We start from the raw sequence: 24226 nt of genomic DNA, 5'->3' as shown, positions 1-24226 counted from the left end.
GATTCATTTTTGGTGAAATAGCCACCGATTACGAGTAGTGCTATGTGATACCAAATTCACAATGTGTGTTGACGTTTTGTGAAGTAACATTCAAGCATCGCAGAAAATGTGATCGCGTGGTTCATTTGAGGTGATGTGTTTATGGTTTTTATTTTTCGGCTTTTCGCTTATCACGTGCTTGTATTATGCTCGTTTTCCCGGTGGTTGTTGATTTAAAATATCCTGTGATTATTTCATTTTGAATTATAAAATTGTGTAGAAACCCATTTCTAGCTATTGGCCAGAACAGGGGCTTAGTGAATTGTACCTGAGGCTGGACCTTTTTTTGAAGGAAGATTGGCATCGGGGCTAAAACACCCGGGGATAGGCTTAAATTTAATAGTCGGGACTATAGCCCCGAGTGATCAGACCCAGCGACGCCCATGAATCCGATAGATTACATTTTCAAGTTTTCAATCGTAAGCCTGAAACAGACCCCACGGCGTTGTATCCCTGAGAAGGATACTTATGCTTAATTTGGTTAATATACAACCATTGAGTAAAGGCTTAGGAATAAAGATACATAAAAGTTTCCTGATTTTATTGTTATGCGGTAATAATAAATACTGTGAATACATTCACCACCTTCCAGCTGGACATAGCGAAATACGCCTATAGAGTACTCAACTGGTTGGTTGAAACAAAATCTTGGTCTTTAATTTGTATTCTCTAGACCTGAAATCTCCACCTCTGCACCGATGCCTCAAACCTTCAGGTTTGGGGGTTAAAATCTCCTGCCTGAGGATGAAGCGTATTAATATCTTAATGTAGTTGAAGTGATTTTTAACACAGAGACACGTTCTGAGTTGCCCATAAGGTACGATTGTGCATGTACCCCGCGACTACCATTCTGTGCGCGCGGGGGGGGGGGGGGGGGGTACCTCAGCCTTGTACTCTATGCTGCCTTTGCTCCCACGTGAAGCAGATCAGAAGAAGTGGTTAGAAGATCCTACGATGTATTTGATTACATTTATTTAGGTATGAGTTACTTGATGTGTTCTTTGGAAGCCCCAGATGCGCGGTTAATTGCGTAACTAAACTGGTAAAATGTGAAAGCTGGAGTGATTCAGCATTCTGGCTGAAGTACCACAGAGCTCATTTTGCGGCTGAGTCACGTCCTATTTGCCACCTTAGCTGGGCTTGATTATCCTGCTGACTGATTAATTCTGCCACCACAACTGGAGTAATTTAAACGCGGGTTTTAATTAAATCCTACCAATGTTACGTAATAATGCTATAGCCTATTAAACATTTACTTTGTTGATGTATGTTGAGTTAGTGCTTAAACTGTTTAGAGCTTGAATGTAAGTACTAAGTATAAAATCTGAATTTACCATTCTCTAAGCAAAACCTTTATTACCACATAAACCCGGTTTTATTACGACACAAACGAACTGTTATGCGTGAAAGTGCAAGTCATAGCTACAATTAGCTTTGTCGTCAGCAGATGGCAGCATCGTACCATTTTTCCAGCTAGGTTGTACTCTATCTTGGTGCCTTTTGCCACCTGGAATAGCTCCAGAACCCAGGCAAGTTTTGGTGCAACTATTTTTAAATATCCACTCCCTATTATAACAATTACCCGTTATATTTCTCCTTAATGACTTTTGAACTGACTGAAACTAAATATAACTGAGTAATTCTAACTCATGTAATATGTGTGACACTTAAAAGCTTTGTGCATGACGTTGCACAATAAAATTACAGAAACACAGCAAAGGGCAGTTGCAGCTGAATTTTTATTTTAATTGTGATTTTATATGGGGAAACAATGTCTGTGACGATATAAAAGTCTGTAAACAAACAATCACACAAAATGGCAATGTTTGTCCCCTAGCATCAACTGCCTTAGCAACAATCGCCCTGACAACCAGCTGAGTTAAAGGCTGACTGATGATGGGTGCCGTCTCATCAATAAATAGTCTTTCTTACAGATTATTCACTTTTAAATACCAAGGCGCATATTCTACATACTTTTTAGGAGTACTTTTAGGTATCATTAAAGGGCAAATACAGTGGTTTTCTGATAAATAGTAAAATAAAACAATTCAACATGTATGTGTAACTGGTAACTGACATTCTCTTTGATGCCTGAAAACAGTGAACATGCAGCTGTAAACCCAGGGCAAATGACTGTTTGGACAGGCCACTGACAAGCATAGAGCATGTCCAATCAAGGACATTCCCAGTGTTTCTCCAATAACTGTATGCGCCCTTTAATGCAATTTTTAAAAGAAACCTGAAAAGACTATTTGCTGAGAAATGTGGAAACTTCAAGCAATACTGGGGTCAGCAGACCCTACATAAATATATTGGCAAATAAAAGTGGTTGGCACCAACAAAAAGCACATTCAAAAAAACCCTCGTAACTGGATTAAATCATAGGCACTAATTATTTTATAAATTGCTAAGCCACACCTCCACACTTTACTGGACCCACCTCTTGCACCCACATCTAATCTAAGCCCACTGTGTATGGGCCATGATACAGATACAGAACTCTTTGTTGGCTTGTGACATGAAATGACATGGAATTACTAAACACTGCAGCCCAAGCTTCATACTTCATGCAGACATCAGGGGACATACAGGACTAGGGGAGGGTGTGTGTGCTTGTGTGTGAGAGATACAGAGATTCTAGCCAGGAAAAGCTGCATCTGTCCATTCAATAGTGTGCAGGATGGACTAGCAGCACTGACAGTCATTGTCCAAGGTGAGATCAAGCATGAGTGAGGATGTACTGATCAGCCTTGACTATCGGCAGTCCTGGAGGATGCATGCCCCCTACTGGTGGTTGGACGACCCTGACAACCAATTGCTTTTCAATATGTCAGCTGACCCAATTATGGCTTTACCTCAGTCAAATCAAAAGTCTGAGGCGTACAACCCAGTCTGGTAGCCTGTTAGAACTGTGGTCAACGTTTACATCAACCAGGAGTCATGGTGGGATTTAGTCCACAGCTGAATTGTTGAATGGGTCACAGCCCAAAAGCCAAGAGGAAATGATGACCCGAGAGCAATCCTGTTAGCTGGTGCGGATATGGGCTGTGACACCAGGGGACTTCAATTTAACTACAGTGTCAATAAATTATTTTACTGGAATTCCCCACCTGAAAACACAACAGCAACACACTTTAAGGGAGCATCTTTGCTTTCAATGTTTAAAAGTAATTTTTTTAAGTCTAAAAAAAAATGAGCATGTCTGTATATATTCAAATCAAAATCTGTTAAATAAATTCAAATAAATAAATTACAAAGTCAAACATGAAAATTAGTCCTGGATGGCCATTTCTCATTATTCAGAGTCATGCAGAGGTAAGTTCAGATGCCAAAGCAACATCAGACAAGCTGCTAGTTAAGACTGGAGCCTCCATCTGCCAGGTCAGTGAAGCGGGCAGTCAGGCAAAGCAGAGGGTTAGGGAGAAAGGAGAGGACTGTGCAGAAGAGGAGTAAGGCATGGAGAGAGGAACAGACAGATGGAGAGGAAAAATGAAGAGGATCAGAGAGAAATTAGTAATGGACAGTAGCAGGAAGTCAGAGTGACTAACGTAAAAATATGACATGACACAGGAAAGACAGAACAAAACAGATATGGGTGATATATTCAGTGGTTAAAGTAAATGGGAACCATTTCCTGGCTGATGCTCTGAAGTGGATGAAGAAGCTTCCTATTTAATGGAGCGGAGGGGCAAGCTAGACCATGGCCACTGGGGGGACACTATGCTACCCTCCTGTAACTGGCAGACGAGTGTTAATGGGGGGTTGAGGGGGTGCAAGCCATAAAAATGATTTGGATAAACTTAGGCACTTGGTAGGCATGACATGGGTTCAGGGGGCATTGCTGGGCCAGAGGTAATCAGCTTGCCCCTCAGTGGCCCTTTGGGCACGCCACCTGTACAGGCTCCAGTGTAGGAGGACCCCTGCATAGTTACAGAACAGAGCCTCAGCACAGCAAATTCCAGCACAGAAGCCAGAAGAAGGCTGTCCGGCAGACTCCCAGGCTGGACCTTCCTCCCTCAGATAGCAGTGTGTGACTGAATAGCCCGATGGTTCCTTTGCCCTCACCTTCACCACACACATCACACATGGCATAACTTGGCTAGATGGGCACGTCACATGATTTGAGTCGTGGGTTCTTTGGCTTTCTGTGGGACCAGGGGTAAGGGGGGGGGGGGTTCTGATTGCGCAGTGTCCGTGTGAGTTTCAATGCTTCCGTTTTCTGCTCTTCCACCAATAAAGTGCCACACTGTGACTTTTGACCAGTAGACCAATCGGCTCCATAGCAGCTAGTAGCAGCCCTCTTTCCAGCTGTCATCCTTCATTCCGCCAATGGTCCGGGGAGCAGGTAGTGACCTGGGGGCAGGAGAATGCTGGGTGGGTGCGCGTGCATATCAAAAAGTAAATATAGTCGTGGCCAAAAGTTTTGAGAATGACACAAATATTGAAAGTCTGCTGCCTCAGGTTTTATGATGGCAATTTGCATATACTCCAGAATGTTATGAAGAGTGATCAGATGAATTGCAATTAATTGCAAAGTCCCTCTTTGCCATGAATATGAACTTAATCCCAAAAAACCCATTTCCACTGCATTTCAGCCCTGCCACAAAAGGACCAGCTGACGACATTGCAGTGATTTTCTTGTTAACACCGGTGAGTGTTGATGAGGACAAGGCTGGAGATCACTCTGTCATGCTGATTGAGTTAGAATAGCAGATTGGATGCTTTAAAAGGAGGGTGGTGCTTGAAATCATTGTTCTTCCTCTGGTAACCACGGTTACCTGCAAGGAAACACGTGCAGTCATCATTGCTTTGCATAAAAAGGGCTTCACAGGCAAGGATATTGCTGCTAGTAAGATTGCACCTAAATCAACCATTTATCGGATCAAGAACCTCAAGGAGAGAGGTTCAATTATTGTGAAGAAGGCTTCAGGGCGCCCAAGTCCAGCAAGCGCCAGGACTGTCTCCTAAAGTTCATTTAGCTGCAGGATCAGTGCAGAGCTTGCTCAGGAAGGGCAGCAGGCAGGTGTGAGTGCATCTGCACACACAGTGAGGCGAAGGCTTTTGGAGGATGGCCTGGTGTCAAGAAGGGCAGCAAGGAAGCCACTTCTCTCAAGAAAAATGTCAGGGACAGACTGACATTCTGCAAAAGGTACAGGGATTGGACTGCTGAGGACTGGGGTAAAGTCATTTACTCTGATGCATCCCCTTTCTGATTGTTTGGGACATCCGGAAAAAAGATTATCCGGAGATGAAAAGGTGAGCGCTACCATCAGTCCTGTGTCATGCCAACAGTAAAGCATCCTGAGACCATTCATGTGTGTGGTTGCTTCTTAGCCAAGGGAGTGGACAATTTTGTCTAAGAACACAGCCATGAATAAAGAATAGTACCAAAACATCCTCCGAGAGCAACTTCTCCCAACCATCCAACAGTTTGGTGACGAAAAATGCCTTTTCCAGCATGATGGAGCACATGATGAAGGCAAAAGTGACAACTAAGCAGCTCTGGGTACAAAGCATCCACATTTTGGATCCATGGCCAGGAAACTCCCCAGACCCTAATCCCATTGGGAATTTATGGTCAATCCTCAAGAGGCGGGAGGACAAACAAAAACTCACAAATTTTGACAAACTCCCAGCATTGATTATGCATGAATGGGCTGCCATCAGTCAGGATTTGGCCCAGAAGTTGATTGACAGCATGCCAGGGCGAATTGCAGAGGCCAACACTGCAAATATTGATTCTTTGCATAAACTTAATGTCAATAAAAGTCTTTGACACTTATGAAATGCTTGTAATTATACTTCAGTATGCCATAGAAACATCTGACAAAAAGATCTACAACCACTGAAGCAGCAAACTTGCAATACTTGTCATTCTCAAAACTTTTGGCCATGGCTGTACCGTTTGTTTCTCTGTGTCTTTATGGCTGTGTGTAAACTCCATGGGATATATTTACACACACATACACATTGTGTCAGCGCACATGAGGAGAACGTACCTGCGCACAGGCTGTGCCAGTCGGCTGCGAGGCATCGGGATGCCCCCCCCGGCAGAGGCACTGGGCCGTGGCAGAGCACTGCGGGCGGGGCCCAGGGAGCGGGTGGGGGTGGTGTTGCCACTGGCAGGTGCGGGCAGGCCAGACGGGATGTGACCTGGAGAGGGTGTGGCCTTGACAGGTTGCCGCAGAGCCAATGGCGAGGGCGTGGACGGGGTACGGAGCTTGCTGGGTGAGGGAACTTGGCAGGGGTGGGGGGGTGGTAATAGAAAATCAGTACGGCGGGTGAAGATGCAAAGAGGTGTAACTGAAACATATCTAACTAAAGATGGGTAAAACAAGACAACAATAAACATTCAAACAGCCCCCCTTATGATACTGAAGGCCAGATCCATCCAATGTTCTATCCCATAGAATTACATTAAAGACCAGATCCGTCCACTGCTCTGTCCCATAGAATTACATTAAAGACCAGATCCGTCCACTGCTCTGTCCTATAGAATTACATTAAAGACCAGATCCGTCCACTGCTCTGTCCTATAGAATTACATTAAAGACCAGATCCGTCCAGTGCTTTGTCTCATAGAATTATGTTAAAGACCAGGGGTGCATTTGCCAAAGCCTTATTAATGCTAGGTTATTTGTAAGTTATAGGGGTGGAAGATATGGCAAAAATGTCATATGACTTTTTTCAGGCAGGATCACGATCCATTATCTTACGATCCTTAGTTTTTAATAGTTTTGCAGATTACGGTGTGGTTGTAGCAGCTGATACACTCACATGGGTTCCCCTCACTGTCAGCATACTATTCTGGGTATTTTCTTTTGAGGTGGTGAAAAAGTTTTGTCATGCTGCCATTTGATGTGCAAACCTTTGCACTCTTTGCAAATTTTGAGCTGCGTTGGTTCCATAGTATCAATGTCGGAACCAACTTCTCGATGACACCTAGGCACATCTAGCTGTTAAGGAATATGTACTCAAAAAATTCAACAGTTGTAGTTGGCTAAAAATGTTAATATAACATTACTGGGAATGTTTTCATGCAAAGAATAAAATTGTACATTACGAGGGATGCATGTTGCACTGCATGTAATTGCCTTTTAAATAATATTTCCCAAAATTATATCAGTTGGCAAACAATTACGGGCTACATAGGTAGGAGCCAATATATAGGGAATGACTATGGTGCTGAGTAAGCCCAAACTATGGCAGCGACAACAAGTGGTTGTGCCAAGGGCCAGTAGTGGACGCAGCTATCTGAAGTTAGCTTCTGTCACTACTGATCCGCTAACTCCAAAACCACTAAAAAATTTAGTGAAAGCTGACAACTGCTAACTTTTATTATAAGAGGTATGTTTTTAATGGTTTCAGAGCCAAAAACCAAACCAAAGTTGGAGAGCTAAAGTTTTAACCTGTTCAATGCTGAAGTCCTATCTGTCTAACTACAGTGATTACCAGGGGATATTTAAGACTTACCCAGTTGGGTATTGTTAGATTCTGTAGATTCTCCGGAATAAATATGCGTTAATTCTCTTTTTTCATGATATTCTTTTCGTGAGATAAGCGTTTTTGTGAGAAAAGCCCTGTTTTGGCCCATGTTGACGTTTTGCCCTCAACGAAGCCACTTGGGCACTACCAACATGGTGCAATTTAACCAGAACTCAGGAGGGTCTCAGCTCTTTATTTCTCTATAGATCTGTCAATCAGAACACGGAAAATACAAGCGGGGGCCTGTATCATGTGTTCTCTCTTAGCCAGATTACTAGTTGGATTTAAGGTAGTTGGGGCTAAATGCAAGTGAACAAAGAAAATCCTTTTAAACCTTAAATCCAACAAGTTATTAGACTAAGCAAGAAATCTAGCTTCATGATACAGGCCCCTATTCTCTGCTTAATTCAGGGTAACCCAGTTTAAATGGACTGATACCGATCTGAATATTGGATCGGTGCACTTATACTTACAGGTTGTTATGCTACACTGTGTTTTAAACAGTTAGATCAGGGGTGGCCAGTCTTATCCGCAAAGGGCCGGTGTGTGTACTGGTTTTTGGGATACCCTTTAGGTCAGCTGTACAATCCCAGGTGTGAGGACTCTTCAGCCAATCATTCCTCTAATTAGCAATCTAATTAGGGAGTTGCAGCAAAAACCCGCATACACAGCGGCCCTTTCTGGATAAGATTGGCCACCCCTGAGTTAGATAAACTTCCCAAATAGCACATTATGCTTGATTATGTTTATTGAGCAGATGAATAGGAGAAAGCAGAAGAAACTGCTGTAAATATTATATGTTCGCTATTTTTTTTTCTTTTTACAGTGGAGAGTAATGATGATGAGTTCACGGAAGAAATTCGTTTTACAGTTCTGCGTGCTTGTGTTTTTTTAATTATTCATCAGCGCAGAGCCCTCTCAAAATTCATACAAGGAATAACTTCCATGCTGATCCCCTCTCCCTCCCAGCCCCCAATAACAAGGCAGAAGTTGCACAGCGATGGAGGATGCATATATCCTTTATAAATTTAATAGAATATATTATTAATTTATTAAAATTAAAAGAGCAACAATTTAAATGCATTTGAAATAAAACTCAGTGACATAAATGCATAATTTACCATGAACAAAACTTTTTTTCTGCATTGATATCCTTGCAGTACCGGTATCATGAAACTTGAAATGGTATCGGTATGGAGGTCATCATTTTGGTATCATGAAAACACTACCGTAGACCAAAGTGATCTTTTATCTCCATGTTTGGCAAATGTTTACTGCCTGATCTGTATGCATTTTTTTTTTCCACAACGCAATTTTGCAAAAAAAAAACAAAAAAAAAAAACAAAAAAAACAAAAAAAAAAGGATGCGATCTGTGCAACCAATCCAATCTGTTCCTTCCAGGTTCAGTTCAGGTATAGTGTACATGCCTGCATCAGTCGCATCATTGACGTCATGTCTGTGATCCATACCTAGGCACAGTTGGCGATCACACTAGATGCGTACTGTGTCCGAGTCTAACTGTGCTCTGGCCCAAAGAATTATGCTAAAAAAAAACAGATCCGTCCAATGCTCTGTCCCATAGAATTATGTTAAAAACCAGAGCTTTCTAAAGCTCTGTCCCACAGAATCATATTAAAGACCAGATCCATCCAATGCTTTGTGCCACTGGATCTTTTAACACCCCGCACCCCGTCCATGCCCTAAAGGCATGGCAAATGCTGTGGAAGCAGCTGGACACCAAGGCAGCACATGAAAGAGGAGGGTAGCGAAACCTCATTTTGGAGTTTTAATAGGTTTCTATATTCCCTGCCGATGGGCTGCAGTGGATTATTAAACACGAAAGACAGTATAAAGTGGAGGGGCTGAAAGACTTCTCATTGTCTACTAGTATCTAGCCAGTTCAACCAGTATCTGCCCGGGGGGGGGGGGGGCACAAAGACAATGATGGTTGTGAATGAGCAACAAAACAATAAATAAACCAATACATAGGAACCGAAACCAGCGATGTCCTGAGTTGACTGACAAAGGTAAATACTCAGCAAATACTCACTGAAATCTCTGTCTTCACCAAAACAACAGGACACTTTTACTACACCGGGGGGGATAGAAAGAGTAAGGATTCACTACATAATGTCACTCTGGCAGGTATTAATTCCCATGTAACTACAGCAGTACCTACATAACGTCACACTGGCAGGTATTAAACCCCTTGTAACTGCTGCAATACTTGCACAATGTCAAACGGCCAGGTATTAATCCCCTTGTAACTACTGCAGTACATATATAACGTCACTCGGCAGGTATTAATCCGCAGTTAACTACTGCAGTACCCGCACAACATCACACTGACAGGCATAATTCCCCATGTAACCATTGCAGTACCTCCATAAGGTCATGGTGATGGGTACTAATCCCCAAGTAATTACTGCAGTGCTTGAATAATGTCACATTTGCAGGTGTGTGTGTGTATTCAGATATTTCAATGTAACTACTGCAATACCTGTATAACATGACAGGTATTAATCTCCAAGCCAGGCTGTAAACTTGCTAAAGCTGTAACCCTGGTTTTCTTTGACTACTGAAATGTGTCTTTCACAGGTTGATGCTGCACTACAGGACAACGGTGTTGAAATGCAGATATGAGATGAAACATGAGTGAAGAGACATGACGGCCTGTATGGGGGAACCACTCTGAAAAAACCTCCTCTCTTTCCTCAACCCTCAGGAAATCAGCCATTGTAGTAAAAGTATATAACTTTCTCTATACAGCTTCATAAATACAGCTAAGGGCAGGATGGGCCGAAGGACAAGTGGCCGTGACTGGTCAGGGGTCACCGTACACATCGCTTAAGAGAGGCGTGGTCCACCTCCCCCTAATCTACAGCTGGCTGGTTAGGCCGATACCTCTTAATGACGTTGGGCTCTGTAGGAGCTGTTTGGCTTTCGGGGAGGTACGGCTCGCGTTTGAGTACCTTTGGTGCGGCGCTGCAGGGAAACAAGGAGACGTTACGGGTTTAGAACTGGGAAGGCAGAGCACCCCTGGCCTGTCAGACGCATCCCACCCACTGCCCGGAAATGCAGCCGCGGAAACCCAGCAGGTTGGTGGGGGGTGTTGAAAGAGGCGGAGCCAGAGACGCAGGGGAAGCCCATCCCAGGTGGCTACCATAGAAGCGATACAGAAGGAAAGCGCATGCTCCATCGCAGGAGAGTGGGAGGGGCAAAATCCTTACCGCAGAAGCATACTGAGAACTACAGAAGCCCTGCAGCTACGGATTAAGGATCTGGAACCTGCTGCCAGTTCAGACCAGTGGATGGGCCATCATCACTGTATCTGCATAAAACTTTAACGCACTGATGTACTCATTACAATAAAATACAGTGAAATATAGTTATAAATGAATGTAAATAATTTATCTCTTACCCTTAGCTCTCACATTTACTGCCATTATTAAATATTTATTGTGGAGTTAGGAATTACAAGTCAGGAATTCAATAATTGGATTTCAGCAGGAATCTGGGGAAGCAGGAGTCCATGGGAATGAATGGAACTGGTTGGGGTTTGATAGGGATCAGAAAGGAGTCAGCAGGAATCAGTGGATGCAAACAGGAATCAAAGGGAACCAGCAGGTGTGAAAGGGAATCAAGGGAATCGGATATTCTGAATTCAAAAGAGGAGAGGTAAAGAGAGGGAGCCCTGCCGTGCAGAGCATCACGATCTCATGCAAGAGCAGGCCTTCAGCCACCCAGACACCACAGCAACTACCGTGCACATCTAACAGTTGGACGTTTGACGTCATTAAAGTTTCTTAGTGCGAGTGACAGACAGTACATATATGCACAGGAAATGGCACTGATTTGAATGGCCTTGATGTGGTGAAATGGATGACCTTGAGATGACCTGGATATTCATAAACGCTATGATTGGATGTCCATGATAAGATGTCCTCCTGAATGTGACTCTGTGGCTCCTGGCTGAATGTGTGGCTCAGTGACTCACGCTTTCAGGTGGATATTCGTGGTGGTACTCACTGGAGGGCTGCGATTGGTGCCTAGGGGATCCTCCGTTTGGCACTTGTAGGTTGGACTCGCAGCTCCGGCTGTTCTTAACCGGCTCGGCCACCGGCACCACTGGTGGCCGGGAGAGGTTTGGAAGACTGCGGCGGAGTTTCTCTGGAGGGTCAGAGAGACGAGGAGCAGGTTAACGGGCTGTGCTGCCCATGCGACAGTCACAGGTTAAACCAGCGCGTCTGCGCCACAGTATTATGGAGTTTCCGCTGGCTTAAAGTGCTATTAACTTATACTTTTATATCTTTTTGCCTTTTTATTTCATTTTATTTTTATTTTCTGCATTTTATTCCTACTTGCTTACATTACTTTATTTTGCTTATTTATTGACATATTATAAATTTTTATTTTAAACCCATATGAAAAGCATTTGAGCTGCATTTCATGTATGAAAGGTGGTATATAAATAAAGATTACTATAATAAAGATTAGTATTAACAGTTCACACTTCTAATATTGGATAGGTCTCCAGCACAGCCCTGTTTTTAGTAAGCTCTAAATGAAGCATGGGGGGTGTTTAACTCGAGCGCAGGGTGCTTATATATTATACAGAGCACAGAAGGCACCACTTTGTAAATTTAAGCTTCTTTAAAATTTGAAAACTGAAGTTCTGAAAAATGCAAACATGAGGAACAACAGCTAAGTAATTTCCCAGCCATAAGTAAAACCCTGACCTTTACCCTTTGTGGACCCAATAATAGCTTTAAAAATGAATAAAGTAGTTTCACAGGATGCTAGCATAAGACTGGGTTAACCAATTAGCTTGCCTTCATTCTTTATCACATTGGTTTGCAGGTCAGGGGCGTGGCCTTGCAGGGAAAGGCGGGGCTGCTGCAGCCGGCTGATGATTGGCTGTGGGGAGCCACGGCTGTACTCCAGGGAGCGCGCGGGCGAGCGGGATCGGGGCGAGTTCCTTGGGGAGGGGCGGGGCGAGGGCCGGGGTGAGTGGCGAGGGGAAGGGCTAAAGCGGTTGATTGGCGGGTGGAAGGCAGGGTGCATGGCCTCTTCCTCGTCCTCCAGGCTGTGGGCATCCAGCTCTTGGTCGCTGAAAGTGCCTCGCCGCAGGGAGTGGCAGGAGGAGCCGGAACTGCGCCGGGACGCTGTGGCTGCGTACTCCTGCCTCAGACCTGCAGACATGGCCACACGTACACTCTCATACTGACTGCATGGTGTATGAACATGCAAGCCAGCAGGGGGCACACTAGCCCCCACCCAATCTAAAACTATTTTCATATTGTACCGTGCCCTACGTACAGTGCTATAAAGCAGTTCAGTATTTTCATTAACCAAAATGTTTAAAAAAACAAAAGTCAGAGATAACAGCAACACTCTCTTCCCTTCATATTTATACTGTTCTGTTGTACCTCTAAGTTCTCTCTTCATAACTATATCAGTTAACAGTATAGAGAGAATATGATTACTGATTAATACCTGGGAAGAATCTGCTTTTTGGGGGCATAGTCGGTTGAATGTGAAAGTCTGTATTTGGTCAAGTAAATGAATCTTTCACCAGCTACAGAAGAGGGTACATGGTACAGCCCATACCTGTACCTCCTGTATGGATTAGTATTGGCAGGTATGTATCACCACCTGCTGTGGTGACATTTGATCTGGAAAATGCCACCACTTCCTGTAGGGGGAATATATTGTGAATGCTGTATCACACCATTCAGTACCGAGGGTGAATGTGTGTGCAATAATTGGTCATGTCACCATCTGCTATGGTGAGATATAGTCGCATGATTCCCAAGGGGAGTAAGGTTCGGGCTGTACCACCATCTCGCGTGGGAGAGAACCTCCATGGTTTCACTCACTCTCCTCCTGCATACGGGCCAAGATCTGCACGTCAGTGACATCATTGAGCTTGTATGTGGTAGAAGAGCCCACGGAGTCCTCGTCCATCTCGGAGGTGCTGAGCTCGCTGTCCACCGAGGACTGGGGACTCACGAGTGTGGGATTCCTATCGGCATTACTGCCACGCTGGTGTCCTGCAGACCAAGAACACCTCCACACAATCTGAACACTTACGGCAACGTATATAACAACTTGTATATTGCCTTCCTTTCTTTATACTCCAATGTGATTATCCCTGCAGTCAGACAATGCCGTCCCCTCTTTATACTCCAATGTGATTATCCCTGCTGTCAGACAGTGCCGTCCCCTCTTTATACTCCAATGTGATTATCCCTGCTGTCAGACAATGCCGTCCCCTCTTTATACTCCAATGTGATTATCCCTGCTGTCAGACAGTGCCGTCCCCTCTTTATACTCCAATGTGATTATCCCTGCTGTCAGACAGTGCCGTCCCCTCTTTATACTCCAATGTGATTATCCCTGCTGTCAGACAGTGCCGTCCCCTCTTTATACTCCAATGTGATTATCCCTGCTGTCAGACAGTGCCGTCCCCTCTTTATACTCCAATGTGATTATCCCTGCAGTCAGACAATGCCGTCCCCTCTTTATACTCCAATGTGATTATCCCTGCTGTCAGACAGTGCCGTCCCCTCTTTATACTCCAATGTGATTATCCCTGCAGTCAGACAGTGCCGTCCCCTCTTTATACTCCAATGTGATTATCCCTGCTGTCAGACAGTGCCGTCCCCTCTTTATACTCCAATGTGATTATCCCTGCTGTCAGACAGTGCCGTCCCCTCTTTATACTCCAATGTGATTATCCCTGCAGTCAGACAGTGCCGTCCCCTCTTTATACTCCAATGTGATTATCCCTGCAGTCAGACAGTGCCGTCCCCTCTTTATACTCCAATGTGATTATCCCTGCTGTCAGACAGTGCCGTCCCCTCTTTATACTCCAATGTGATTATCCCTGCTGTCAGACAGTGCCGTCCCCTCTTTATACTCCAATGTGATTATCCCTGCTGTCAGACAGTGCCGTCCCCTCTTTATACTCCAATGTGATTATCCCTGCTGTCAGACAGTGCCGTCCCCTCTTTATACTCCAATGTGATTATCCCTGCTGTCAGACAGTGCCGTCCCCTCTTTATACTCCAATGTGATTATCCCTGCTGTCAGACAGTGCCGTCCCCTCTTTATACTCCAATGTGATTATCCCTGCTGTCAGACAGTGCCGGCCACTCTTTATACTCCAATGTGATTATCCCTGCTGTCAGACAGTGCCGTCCCCTCTTTATACTCCAATGTGATTATCCCTGCTGTCAGACAGTGCCGTCCCCTCTTTACACTGTAATGCTGGGTATCAGTGCTATCAGATGTTAAAGTCTTTTTTGACCAGTTGCTGCACTCAGCAGCACAGATGCAACTTACCTGCACTGCCTGGGAGCACCAGCTGCTTGACAATAGGCACCCTGGCAGGTGTAGATGACGGGGAGTTGAAGCCGCTGCTGTAGGGGCTGTTGCCAGCATTGGGGCTGTAGGGACTACTGTAGCTGACTGCTGAGTGGTAAGGGCTCCCATACAGGCTCCTCCGCTTGTTGGCTGCGGACGGGAGACAATCATATCATTGTCATTGGGTACAGTGCAGACAAACATAGTATTATTGTGGGCCACAGACCGGACAATCACAGCACTGCAGTATGCAGAGAGTGGATAATCACATCAGACCCCCTGGAAATGCGCTAATTAAATCAGTGATAAAATAACGACGATGGAGAACACAGCGCAAGTGTGCAGAGATGTGGCTGGTTGCCCCACAGACACCGGAAAGATAGGTGGGGGCTGAGGCATGCCCAGCTGCTGCCAGCTGACTATGGGGAAGCAGTGGGAGGTCTGCCAGCAGGGGTTGCGTGTGTGTGAGCGCACACAGCGAACCATACGGTCAGCAGCATAAGCTCCTTGTGGTAGCAACAGTGAGAACATTCACCAGGGCACTTCCTAAGGAGAGGCGGGGGGGGGGGGGGGGGCGCGAGAGAGAGAGAGATCACTGCTACAGAGGGGGGTGAACAGTCGCAATGGAGTGATTGTCTCAATTGGTGAGAACAAATGTCAGCAGCTTGTCAGAACCAACACTAAGCCTTGACAGCACCTCTGATGGAGTTAGTACATCTGATCAGCAGACATGACCTCTCATGTCCGAAGGGATATGACTGCAGAACAAGCCTTGGGAACAGAGACTGTCCCTTTGTTTTGGTTACTAGGAAACATTTCTGTTCGTATGTTTGTATTGGAAATCTGTGCAGGGTAACAGCTATGCGCTCCCCAGACAGCATTCCTCTGATGCTAGTCACTACACCCACCCCTTACAATCCTTTTGCCAACTCAAGGTACATAATTATTTGAAACCATATATTTAAATGATTACCTTATGGTAAATGGATCAGTCCCAGTGTGTGTCATAAAGGAAGTGATAATTGGGTGTGGATGCTCAAAACTTTGTTATAACAAAGTCAGAAATATTTAATAGCAGTTGTTATGCACTTGCTACAGAATTCTAAATAGTTATGGTCAGTGTATATATTACAAAAGGCTAAAATTAGATGCATTGACAGCATTGGCCAACTATTGGTATCAGCTGACACAGTAACAATTGGCCATATTTAAAATGGTGACCCATATTGCTTTGCACACCCGCATACTAAACGGTTAGAAAAATGTTGCTGGAACTCAGTGCCCTGGGTGCGGATTGAGGAGGCCAATGAGAGGAAACGCACTAAGTACCAGGAACTAGAGCAGGAGTGCAGGGGAAGGGGCTGGAGGACATTCTTTAAGCCCATAGAAGTGGGATGCAGGGGCTTTGCAGGTCGTTCATTCTGCAAAGTCCTCGGCCGGCTGGGGGCTGACTGGGGCAGCCAAGAAGAGGGCTATCCAGGCTGTGAGCGAAGCTGCAGAGAAAGCCACAAGGTGGCTGTGGCTCAAGAGGGCTGATCCGTGGGTAGCTACTGGTACGCAAGTCGGGGCCTGATCACCCCCGGCTGGGTCGCCTGGGCGAGGGTGTCTGATGTTGTGAGACCCGAAACACCTGTTGACCCCAGGATACATCACTGATGATGCGTACCAGGGCATCCAGGAGATGGTTCTTGCATAGTTTACTGTGTGGAATTATTTTAACATTAGAAATGGTTTTTACAAACATTGCTCTGCTAAAAATTCACGAGGAGGATCTACTGATAACCATTTCAGCAGAACAAATTTGACTGGTCACCTTAAGGCGAGACAGTGAAGAGTACGAAGAGTTTCTGAAAAACAAATCCGTTCCAGTAAAGAAGGCTGCAGTACTGCTGCATAACGCCAGTCTGTCAGGAACACAAGTGTTTGATAGCAAAAGAAAATTCAGTGCAGACAGAGCAAAATCAAAAGATATTACTCTAGAAAATTACGGATTTTTTCAAACTTGATGATCAGCCCTTCTCTGTTAAAAATGCTATAAATATACAAGATGTATACAGTTATAAAATGAAGTGCTCTGGGACTGTTGTATGCCAGAGTTGGTGTTTTCTTACAAAAAAAAAACATTTTTTGAAATGCTATTTATTTATTTGGCTGGTGTGTCCCCTCATACTTATTTAAGTAGAACCTCCCAAACAATTGGTATCTGTCAGTTTTCAAAATAATCATCTATCTGTATCAGCTAGAAATTTCCTAATTGGTGCATCACTAATTGAAATGGTTTGTCGTAAAACCATAATAGAATAAGTGCCATTTAAGGGCCTGTGCGCCTAGCTGGTTTTTGGTTATTTCACCAAAGTAGAGCAGAACCTATATTGTGGTGATGAAGTGTGTGTTTGGAAACAGTCAACAGGGAGCAGCATGGAGTGGGAAGTCAGCACAAGTGCCAGTCCTGAGACAACACGGCTTCAGCCGGCCATTCAGTGTCTGTATGAAGGCCGTACAGCTTTCAAGTGATCTCTGCCTGATAGCAGAGCTTCAGTGTGGAAATGTCACCTTTAGTTATTTATGTTTATTTATTCAGCAGCCACTTTTAGATAGAGTGCCGCACAAGTCAGAGCATACAAATAGTTCGTACATGCGACCAGACTGTGACCAGCTAACAGAATCTGTAGAGAAGAATTTACAGCAGTGGCCTCCATCTTAACCCACATAATATTGTCAAATGGTGAAACATTTAACTGTGTATGTAGGGTGTATGGCTCAGTGGGTTGAGGTTATGGCCTTGATCAGAAGGTCACCAGTTCAAGTCCTGGAGCCAGCAGACTGATGCTGCCGTTGGCCCCTGAGCAAGGCCCTTAACCCCCAGCTCCAGAGGCACTGCAGGCTGGCTGATCCTGCACTGTGACCCTCCAAGCTTCCTCTCTCACCTCTGTGTGTGTCTGGGTTTCTCATGGAGAACAAGATGTGATATGTAAAAAAAGAGAATTTCCCCACAAGGATTAATTAAGTATCACTATTCAATACCTATCAAAAGTATATGCAGAGTATTGATATAAAATGATAAATAAGCTGGGCACTTTGATTCTAGGGCCAAGGTGTGGCTTTCTGAGGTGGGATTCTAGAAGAGAGCAGGCAGGGCGCTCAGATGGTTTGGGGAGGTAAAAGCCTCAGTGGTGTGTTGGGTCAACCGGAACTGGCAGCCAGTCTGTACCCGCAAAGCAAATCTGAATCACTGTTTGTGTGGGAATACTGTATTTATAACATAGCAAAGCAGAGGAAACTGCCTGAACCCATACAATTCACTGCTGACCTGCCACAGTCCATTTACTGGGTTCATAAATAAAACATTTATGAATATGGTGAAGTACACCTTACACACAGCTAAAAGAGAAGGCTGTTACTAAGATAGAACTCTGTCAGAGATGGGAGTAGGTTGGACTGTGGCCCAGCAGTGCCAAATATGCCTGTTCTATTACAGGAGAAGTCAGCTGACCCCATAATGACCCCCAAGTTTAGCGTTACATTGGGTTGAAGGTCCACAACTTTTGTCAAGATGTTAGCTGTATGAGATTAGCTGATGCCTAGAGCATGGGTACCATTAAATGTTCATGTCAAGCACCTGGGGATCTCGAGAGTTCCAAACCTTTGAAGACAGCTGTAGGTGTCACGGTGCAGAAAACCCTAAAATTGTGACCAAGGCAGCAATACATGTGGCATCAATGATGCATCTGGCTGCATAAATGAACAGAGGCCGAAAGCCTGTAGTGACAGCTTCTCAGAGCACTGATGGAGATCACCAAAGCAGGTTCACTGGGACAGAGAAGGTGAACCTGGGCTCACAGGCAGACAGAGCAGTTAAGCTAGAAGTGCTATACTCCGCACTCCCCTCCAACCGAAGCAGAAGCAAATCAGGAGAAACATTCTAAATTTCAGATCATCGACAGCAGAAACAAAGGAGGCGTTCACTTTCTTTTGCACAGATCAAGCTAGCAGGCACGGTTGAAACTCTCCAGCACTTACCAGTCTGAATGTGTCAGTCGAGTGACTCAGCAATGAATCCCATGGTTTAAAGCATACCCAGGTTAGCAATGAGCATTCATGAATGCAATTAAGTGTGTGTGTGGCCGTGCGCTTGTATACGTGTTTACATACTTGTTGTCTTGTGTGTTTATATGTTAATGTGTGGGCTCATGTGGGGCTTATTTACAAACATACTGAAAGACTTTTGCATATCAAACACACACACACACACACACACACACACACACACACACACACACACAGACATGTTGAACAGCTGCAGCACCAGCTGCCGTCACAGGATGTTCCCTAATTGGAGAAGATGCATTGGGGGAGGAATGAAAGACACAGATGACCATGGAACCAGGTTACAGTAGGGTCACACCTTCCTCCTGTTCCACAGATATATAAAAAAAACAATCTGACAGCAGCAACTGGGCTCAGCTGATGGACTATCACATTGTATCATCAAAACCAAGCACTGATCCATACTGACCACAAAGATCACGGTCCACTGTTCCACACTGGTCACCGACTGCTGATTCATAGTGACCACAAAGACCACAGTTCCACACCCCATTGACCACAATAACTGCTAATCTCCACTACTTCAAACTGATCAACACTAATTAGTGTCATCCTAACTCCGGATGAGTAGTTTCCCTGAAAGCTGACTGACCAAACACCTATGAAGTGTGGAGGCTGGTGTTTATACAATAATACCTGCGAGTACAGTAACGAAAGCAGATGTCATGGCTCAGCTGATTAATAAACGGAGCGAGCCTTCACACCTTTTTGCCAGCACTAATTTAGCAGTGGACTTCCTTTCAGAGCTAGATGCTGCACTATCCTCAGGGTGTCACACAGAACAAACATCTAATGTATCCCATGAATAACTTTGCTTTGTAACTAGACGAAAACATCCTTCACAGCAATTATCACAATCAAGGGACCAACTGAACCAATACACCCCTGTGTTCAAAGTCACCGGCCAGAATTACACATACCCACAAGGTAAGTGACGGCGTGCATACACATATGTCTGTGTGTATACAGTGAACAGAGTAATTGCTCTGCCCAGCTTTGCTCCCTGGAGGGGGAAGACACACTGTCTTCTCAGGCTGAGCAGGGTCAATTGGTACATTATTCAAACGTGTGCAGACCACACAGACTAGGAACAGCTACTCATTCAGCAGTCATCAGCGATGAGACCATGTGAGACCAATGACCATGATGTTATAGATAGCCCCACCCACATGCCAATCTGATGACAGCCAATGAATGCTCATTTTTCTCATTTTTAAGAAGAAATATAGCACTGTGTTGGATCATGGCTTTGGACCTAGGGTGTAATAAGCAAGGCCTACCTGACATGGTGAGGTCCAGCCGGTGGATCAGAGACCGCTTTGCAGACTCCATCTCAGGGCTTGGATTGTCCAGGGCCTGGCGGCACCAGACTACAGGGCTGACGGCTTTCTGTAGGGGACTGTTCAGCTTGGCCTCATAGAGCCTAGGAGGCAGACAGACATGCACACAGTCAGCATGTTAGGAGAACATCCCAGACACATTCAAGGCCTTTAACACAACCCCTGAGACACTTCAAGGGTACCAAATAAATGGCTGACCCTGAGCTCGGATCCCAAGCTTCGCTCGCATATGCATGTGTGGGTCTCAAAGGACAGCAAGCTGAAAGAATCATTCCAATATACCTGTACGAATACTTGAGTAAAGGGTAAACTAAGCATCATTTTCAGACATTTTACGAACAGACAGAACAATTCTTCTAACACAAACTCCTCTCAAATAGGCTCTTTAATAGGAAGACCCAGCAGGTAGTAGTGGGTAAAATGAAAGTCTCCAAAAGGGACTTCTGCTGCACCCATGAAGGAAGTGATGTGAAAGTCTAATTTCGGTAGAATCGCTCTCTGAATGGTTTTGGTGAAAAACCTTTTGTAATGCAACTGCTGCAAAGCACAGGGTGCACAGATGAGGTAGAACACACAGGCACCTACAGGGCTGTATCAAAGAATCACACAGACATCACAGGCCCCTACACGATACAAGGTAAGGGGCTTCAGTAAGACATAGCAGCATGTGGCGAGAGTTTCTGAGGTTTGTCTGTGGGACCGGACAGGTGCTGCTCTACAGAGAAGACGGCAACACGCTGAGGGACTTGAGGGAGTAGCAGGGCAGCTCTGACTCAGCAGCTGCTGGCTCTCTCAGCAGACCACAGCATGGAGATGTTCATCAATGTCAGGCATCAGCCACATGGCACATGGGACGCGGAGAGGTGCTTCCATACCTCAGGTCTACAGCTTCACGGCACGGGGGGGGGGGGGAGGGGGCATGGGGGTGGCTTTCATAAAGTCACAGCACCGCGGCAGGGAAAGTAACAGCCCTGCAGTGTGGGCCACAGTGCACGTCTGTGTTACAGGACTGCATGTGTGGGAGAAGAACATGGCACATAAGCTCCGTGGGGGAGAGCAAGTTGGTATTTAGGCATTCATCATGTAGCAACAAGCAGTTATTTCTTGTTTTAGAGGACATTTTTACCCATTTGCAAAAATGGAAAATTGTCATTTCAGGATTTAGTACCCTGCTTAAGCATGCCTGATCATGCTGCGTTCCACAGGACTTCTGGTTACTCCATATTTGTCCTGTAACTTGCTTATTCTCAGCCAGTGGCATAATGGTTTAAACACACCACAGGATTACACATTTAGAGTGTCACATGCTAGCTGGTTCTACAAGCAGTAGCGGAACATGGTTATGATTTGCATACTAATCAGAAAGCTTGTGTTGATGTACAGAGATTCATCTAAAGAGTTGTTTAAATTTAAAGCTTTAATACGATTTTCTGCTTTTGGGCATTATGCGGTTCCCAGGGAGAAGACGGGAGGGAATAAGGAAAAAAAAAAAGACCCTGGATGGTGTATAACTGTTGGCTAAAAGTAGTGTAATTAAAAAGTGTTATAAAAATGCCACAGCTAATTATATGCAGCAAAAGTGTTTATACTCATGCATCATTTATTTGTAATGGACTAATCTGGATGCTGCATTATTTCTGTAAATACACTGTTGACTATATACCTCCGGCCTGCGTAGTTAACTTGTAAAATGTAAATGTGCATCCATTCACCCATCTTCTACACCTGCTTGTTCTATGCAGGGTTGTGGGGGTCCAGAGCCAGCAGAAGTGGCAGCGAATAACCCAGGATGAGGCACCAACCCATCACAGACAAAAAAAAATGTAAGTTTGTAAAATAATATTGCTAGTTTGGGATATGCATTCCCTTTCTTGAGAGCTTTGTCATCTAAATCGTCAACTGGTCTGATCTCACTACTGAACTTTTCCATTTCTGTCAGTTGTGCAAAATTCATTTCTGATCACACTTCTATCTCCGTTTGCAGAGGTCCAGTAAACCCTCGGCCTGATTTTGTGTTCCTGTTCATCCCTAAAGTGAAAATTTCAGTTCACACAAACTTTGCAACAGGACTCCAGACTGATTTTCTTGTTTTAAGTGATGGCGTTTGTAGGTTTAATCAAACCATGAAAGGCCAGTTTGCCTTCCATGCCCATTTCCTGCTCTATCAGGTTACTCCTCAGAGATATCTGGGTGTCTTACAATAAGCTCAGACCTGTCTCCTGGGATGGTGCCCTGTCCTCCAAACGATCCACGGCCATGCCCAACTTCTAGATACGATTGTCATGCTCTTCTGTGCTCAAAATACTTTACATTTTTCTCATGGGGAAGATGAAGGTCTCACATTCACATATTTTCAACCGTCCACGGTGATTCTCGCTCATCCTAAACAAAACCGGTAAAGGACCCTGGGTAAACTGGAGAACTAACCAGTCGCTAACGAAGTCCTTAGTTTAAACAGCCGTAACAATGTGTCGCCGGCATATTTCATCATAAAATTATAGGCGCAATTATGCGCCCAGAGCGGGGGTGGCCATGAGATCATCCCTCCGGAATAAACGGGACATTCCGCCCATATTAGAGACGAGTCCCGGTAGACACGGTGAAGCAGAATCGACCGCGCTGTGCAGCGTCCCTGCGGCAACGCACCGACATAAACACAGCCCGGCAAAGACGACCAACACCCCGCCGGGGAACAAAGGCCACGGCCAAAGGCGCTCCGGACCGACCCCAGGAGGCTCAGCGGGAAGCTGCCAAGCTCCACACGGACCGCACTGGGGCGTGTGACCGCGACCACGACCATGAACAACTAAGCACCTCGCTGTGAGGCCACCGGTTGGGGTGACACGGTCATACTTCAGCCACTCACCAGCTGTCCTCGTCCTCGTTTAGACAGTCCATGTCCTCCAGGTCTAGGATCTCCACCTCGTCCAAAACACTGCTCCTGCTGTCTTCCAGATAATCCGCAGCGTCCGAGAAATATGCCGGCAGGGAGGTGGCCGAGCTGGAAGCGGAAGGTCCCTCGCCCTCATAAGTCCTCCCGTATCCCGAGCCGTCGTACGACAGCCGGGAGCTCAGGCACCGTGAGTTCTCCAAAACCCCGCCGTAGCCCCTCGTCCCCCCGAACCCCACCCCGGGGAAGCCGGCCAAACCCGCAGCTGCTCCGACCGACAAGGGCGACTCGTATCCGGCGCTCACGGGTCTGACATTAGCAGACATCCCCCCGGATGAGCCCAGTAAGGAGGAGCGGCTCCGGAGCTGCTCATTTTGCTGTTCGAGCTTCTTCACCAGGTCCTGTAGCTTCCGCACCTCCAGGTCCGCGTTTATGTTGGAATTGATGTCCTCCATGGGTCGCCGAATAAATCCAGTGACTGCCCGGGTGCCTGTCGTCTCTACACGCGGTAGCGGAACACGGTCTCCCGGGGGTGATAGTTTTAAGCGAACACAGAACACAAGTTGGCGTTACACAGAGTAAAGAAGCCCTCCGTCGTCATCTTCTCCGGGCAGCCGTACGCCCGGAACCTGCCGACGCCATCTTCCCTGCTGTCCGTCTCCGCCTCTGAGCCCAGCAGACAGCGGAAAGCAAACGTCAGCGCACGCGAGTCCGCGCGCACCCGCTCACCCGTCAGGGCGCGCGCCGAACCACTAACTAGTGGCGAGTTGAAAGTCCGCTACACTACAAACAACTTAACTGGTTATTTCAATAAACGACTTATTATTCAGGAACGCAAGTAAGCTGTTGTACCCCTGAACATCAAACTGAACCCGAATTGCCGCAGTAGATGTTAAGTGGTGTAAACTGGTAACATTTCGCTTCTGATGAACGACAAAATGTAATGTAATATTTATATGAATAGCATTTTAAGAAGAGTGTCAGGATAATAAGCTC

General features: G+C 45.5%; 1 protein-coding gene across 4 annotated transcripts; it reads right to left on the bottom strand.

The window, feature by feature from the left end:
- Positions 1 to 1759: 1759 nt before the first annotated feature.
- On the bottom strand, positions 1760 to 24148 carry slain2 (SLAIN motif family, member 2). Of its 4 annotated transcripts, none has more exons than XM_023823744.2 (10): positions 23207 to 24148; positions 20281 to 20423; positions 14873 to 15043; positions 13405 to 13578; positions 12358 to 12717; positions 11555 to 11695; positions 10430 to 10510; positions 9576 to 9614; positions 6039 to 6276; positions 1760 to 4817 (listed from the first exon to the last, which is right to left on the bottom strand). In XM_023823744.2, exons 1-10 carry the CDS (start codon positions 23683 to 23685, stop codon positions 4814 to 4816), a joined length of 1830 nt encoding a protein of 609 aa, XP_023679512.1. In that variant the 5' UTR covers positions 23686 to 24148; the 3' UTR covers positions 1760 to 4813. The 4 variants fall into 4 exon arrangements, with proteins under 4 accessions (XP_023679512.1, XP_023679509.1, XP_023679510.1 ...); XM_023823741.2 differs by having other exon boundaries at positions 1760 to 4392; XM_023823742.2 differs by lacking the exon at positions 9576 to 9614 and having other exon boundaries at positions 1760 to 4392; positions 23207 to 24145.
- Positions 24149 to 24226: the final 78 nt, after the last annotated feature.

This window comes from Paramormyrops kingsleyae, chromosome 1 (assembly GCF_048594095.1).
Source record: "Paramormyrops kingsleyae isolate MSU_618 chromosome 1, PKINGS_0.4, whole genome shotgun sequence".
In the NCBI taxonomy this organism is placed as follows: domain Eukaryota; kingdom Metazoa; phylum Chordata; class Actinopteri; order Osteoglossiformes; family Mormyridae; genus Paramormyrops; species Paramormyrops kingsleyae.
This window is presented reverse-complemented; position numbering and strand designations above follow the sequence as displayed.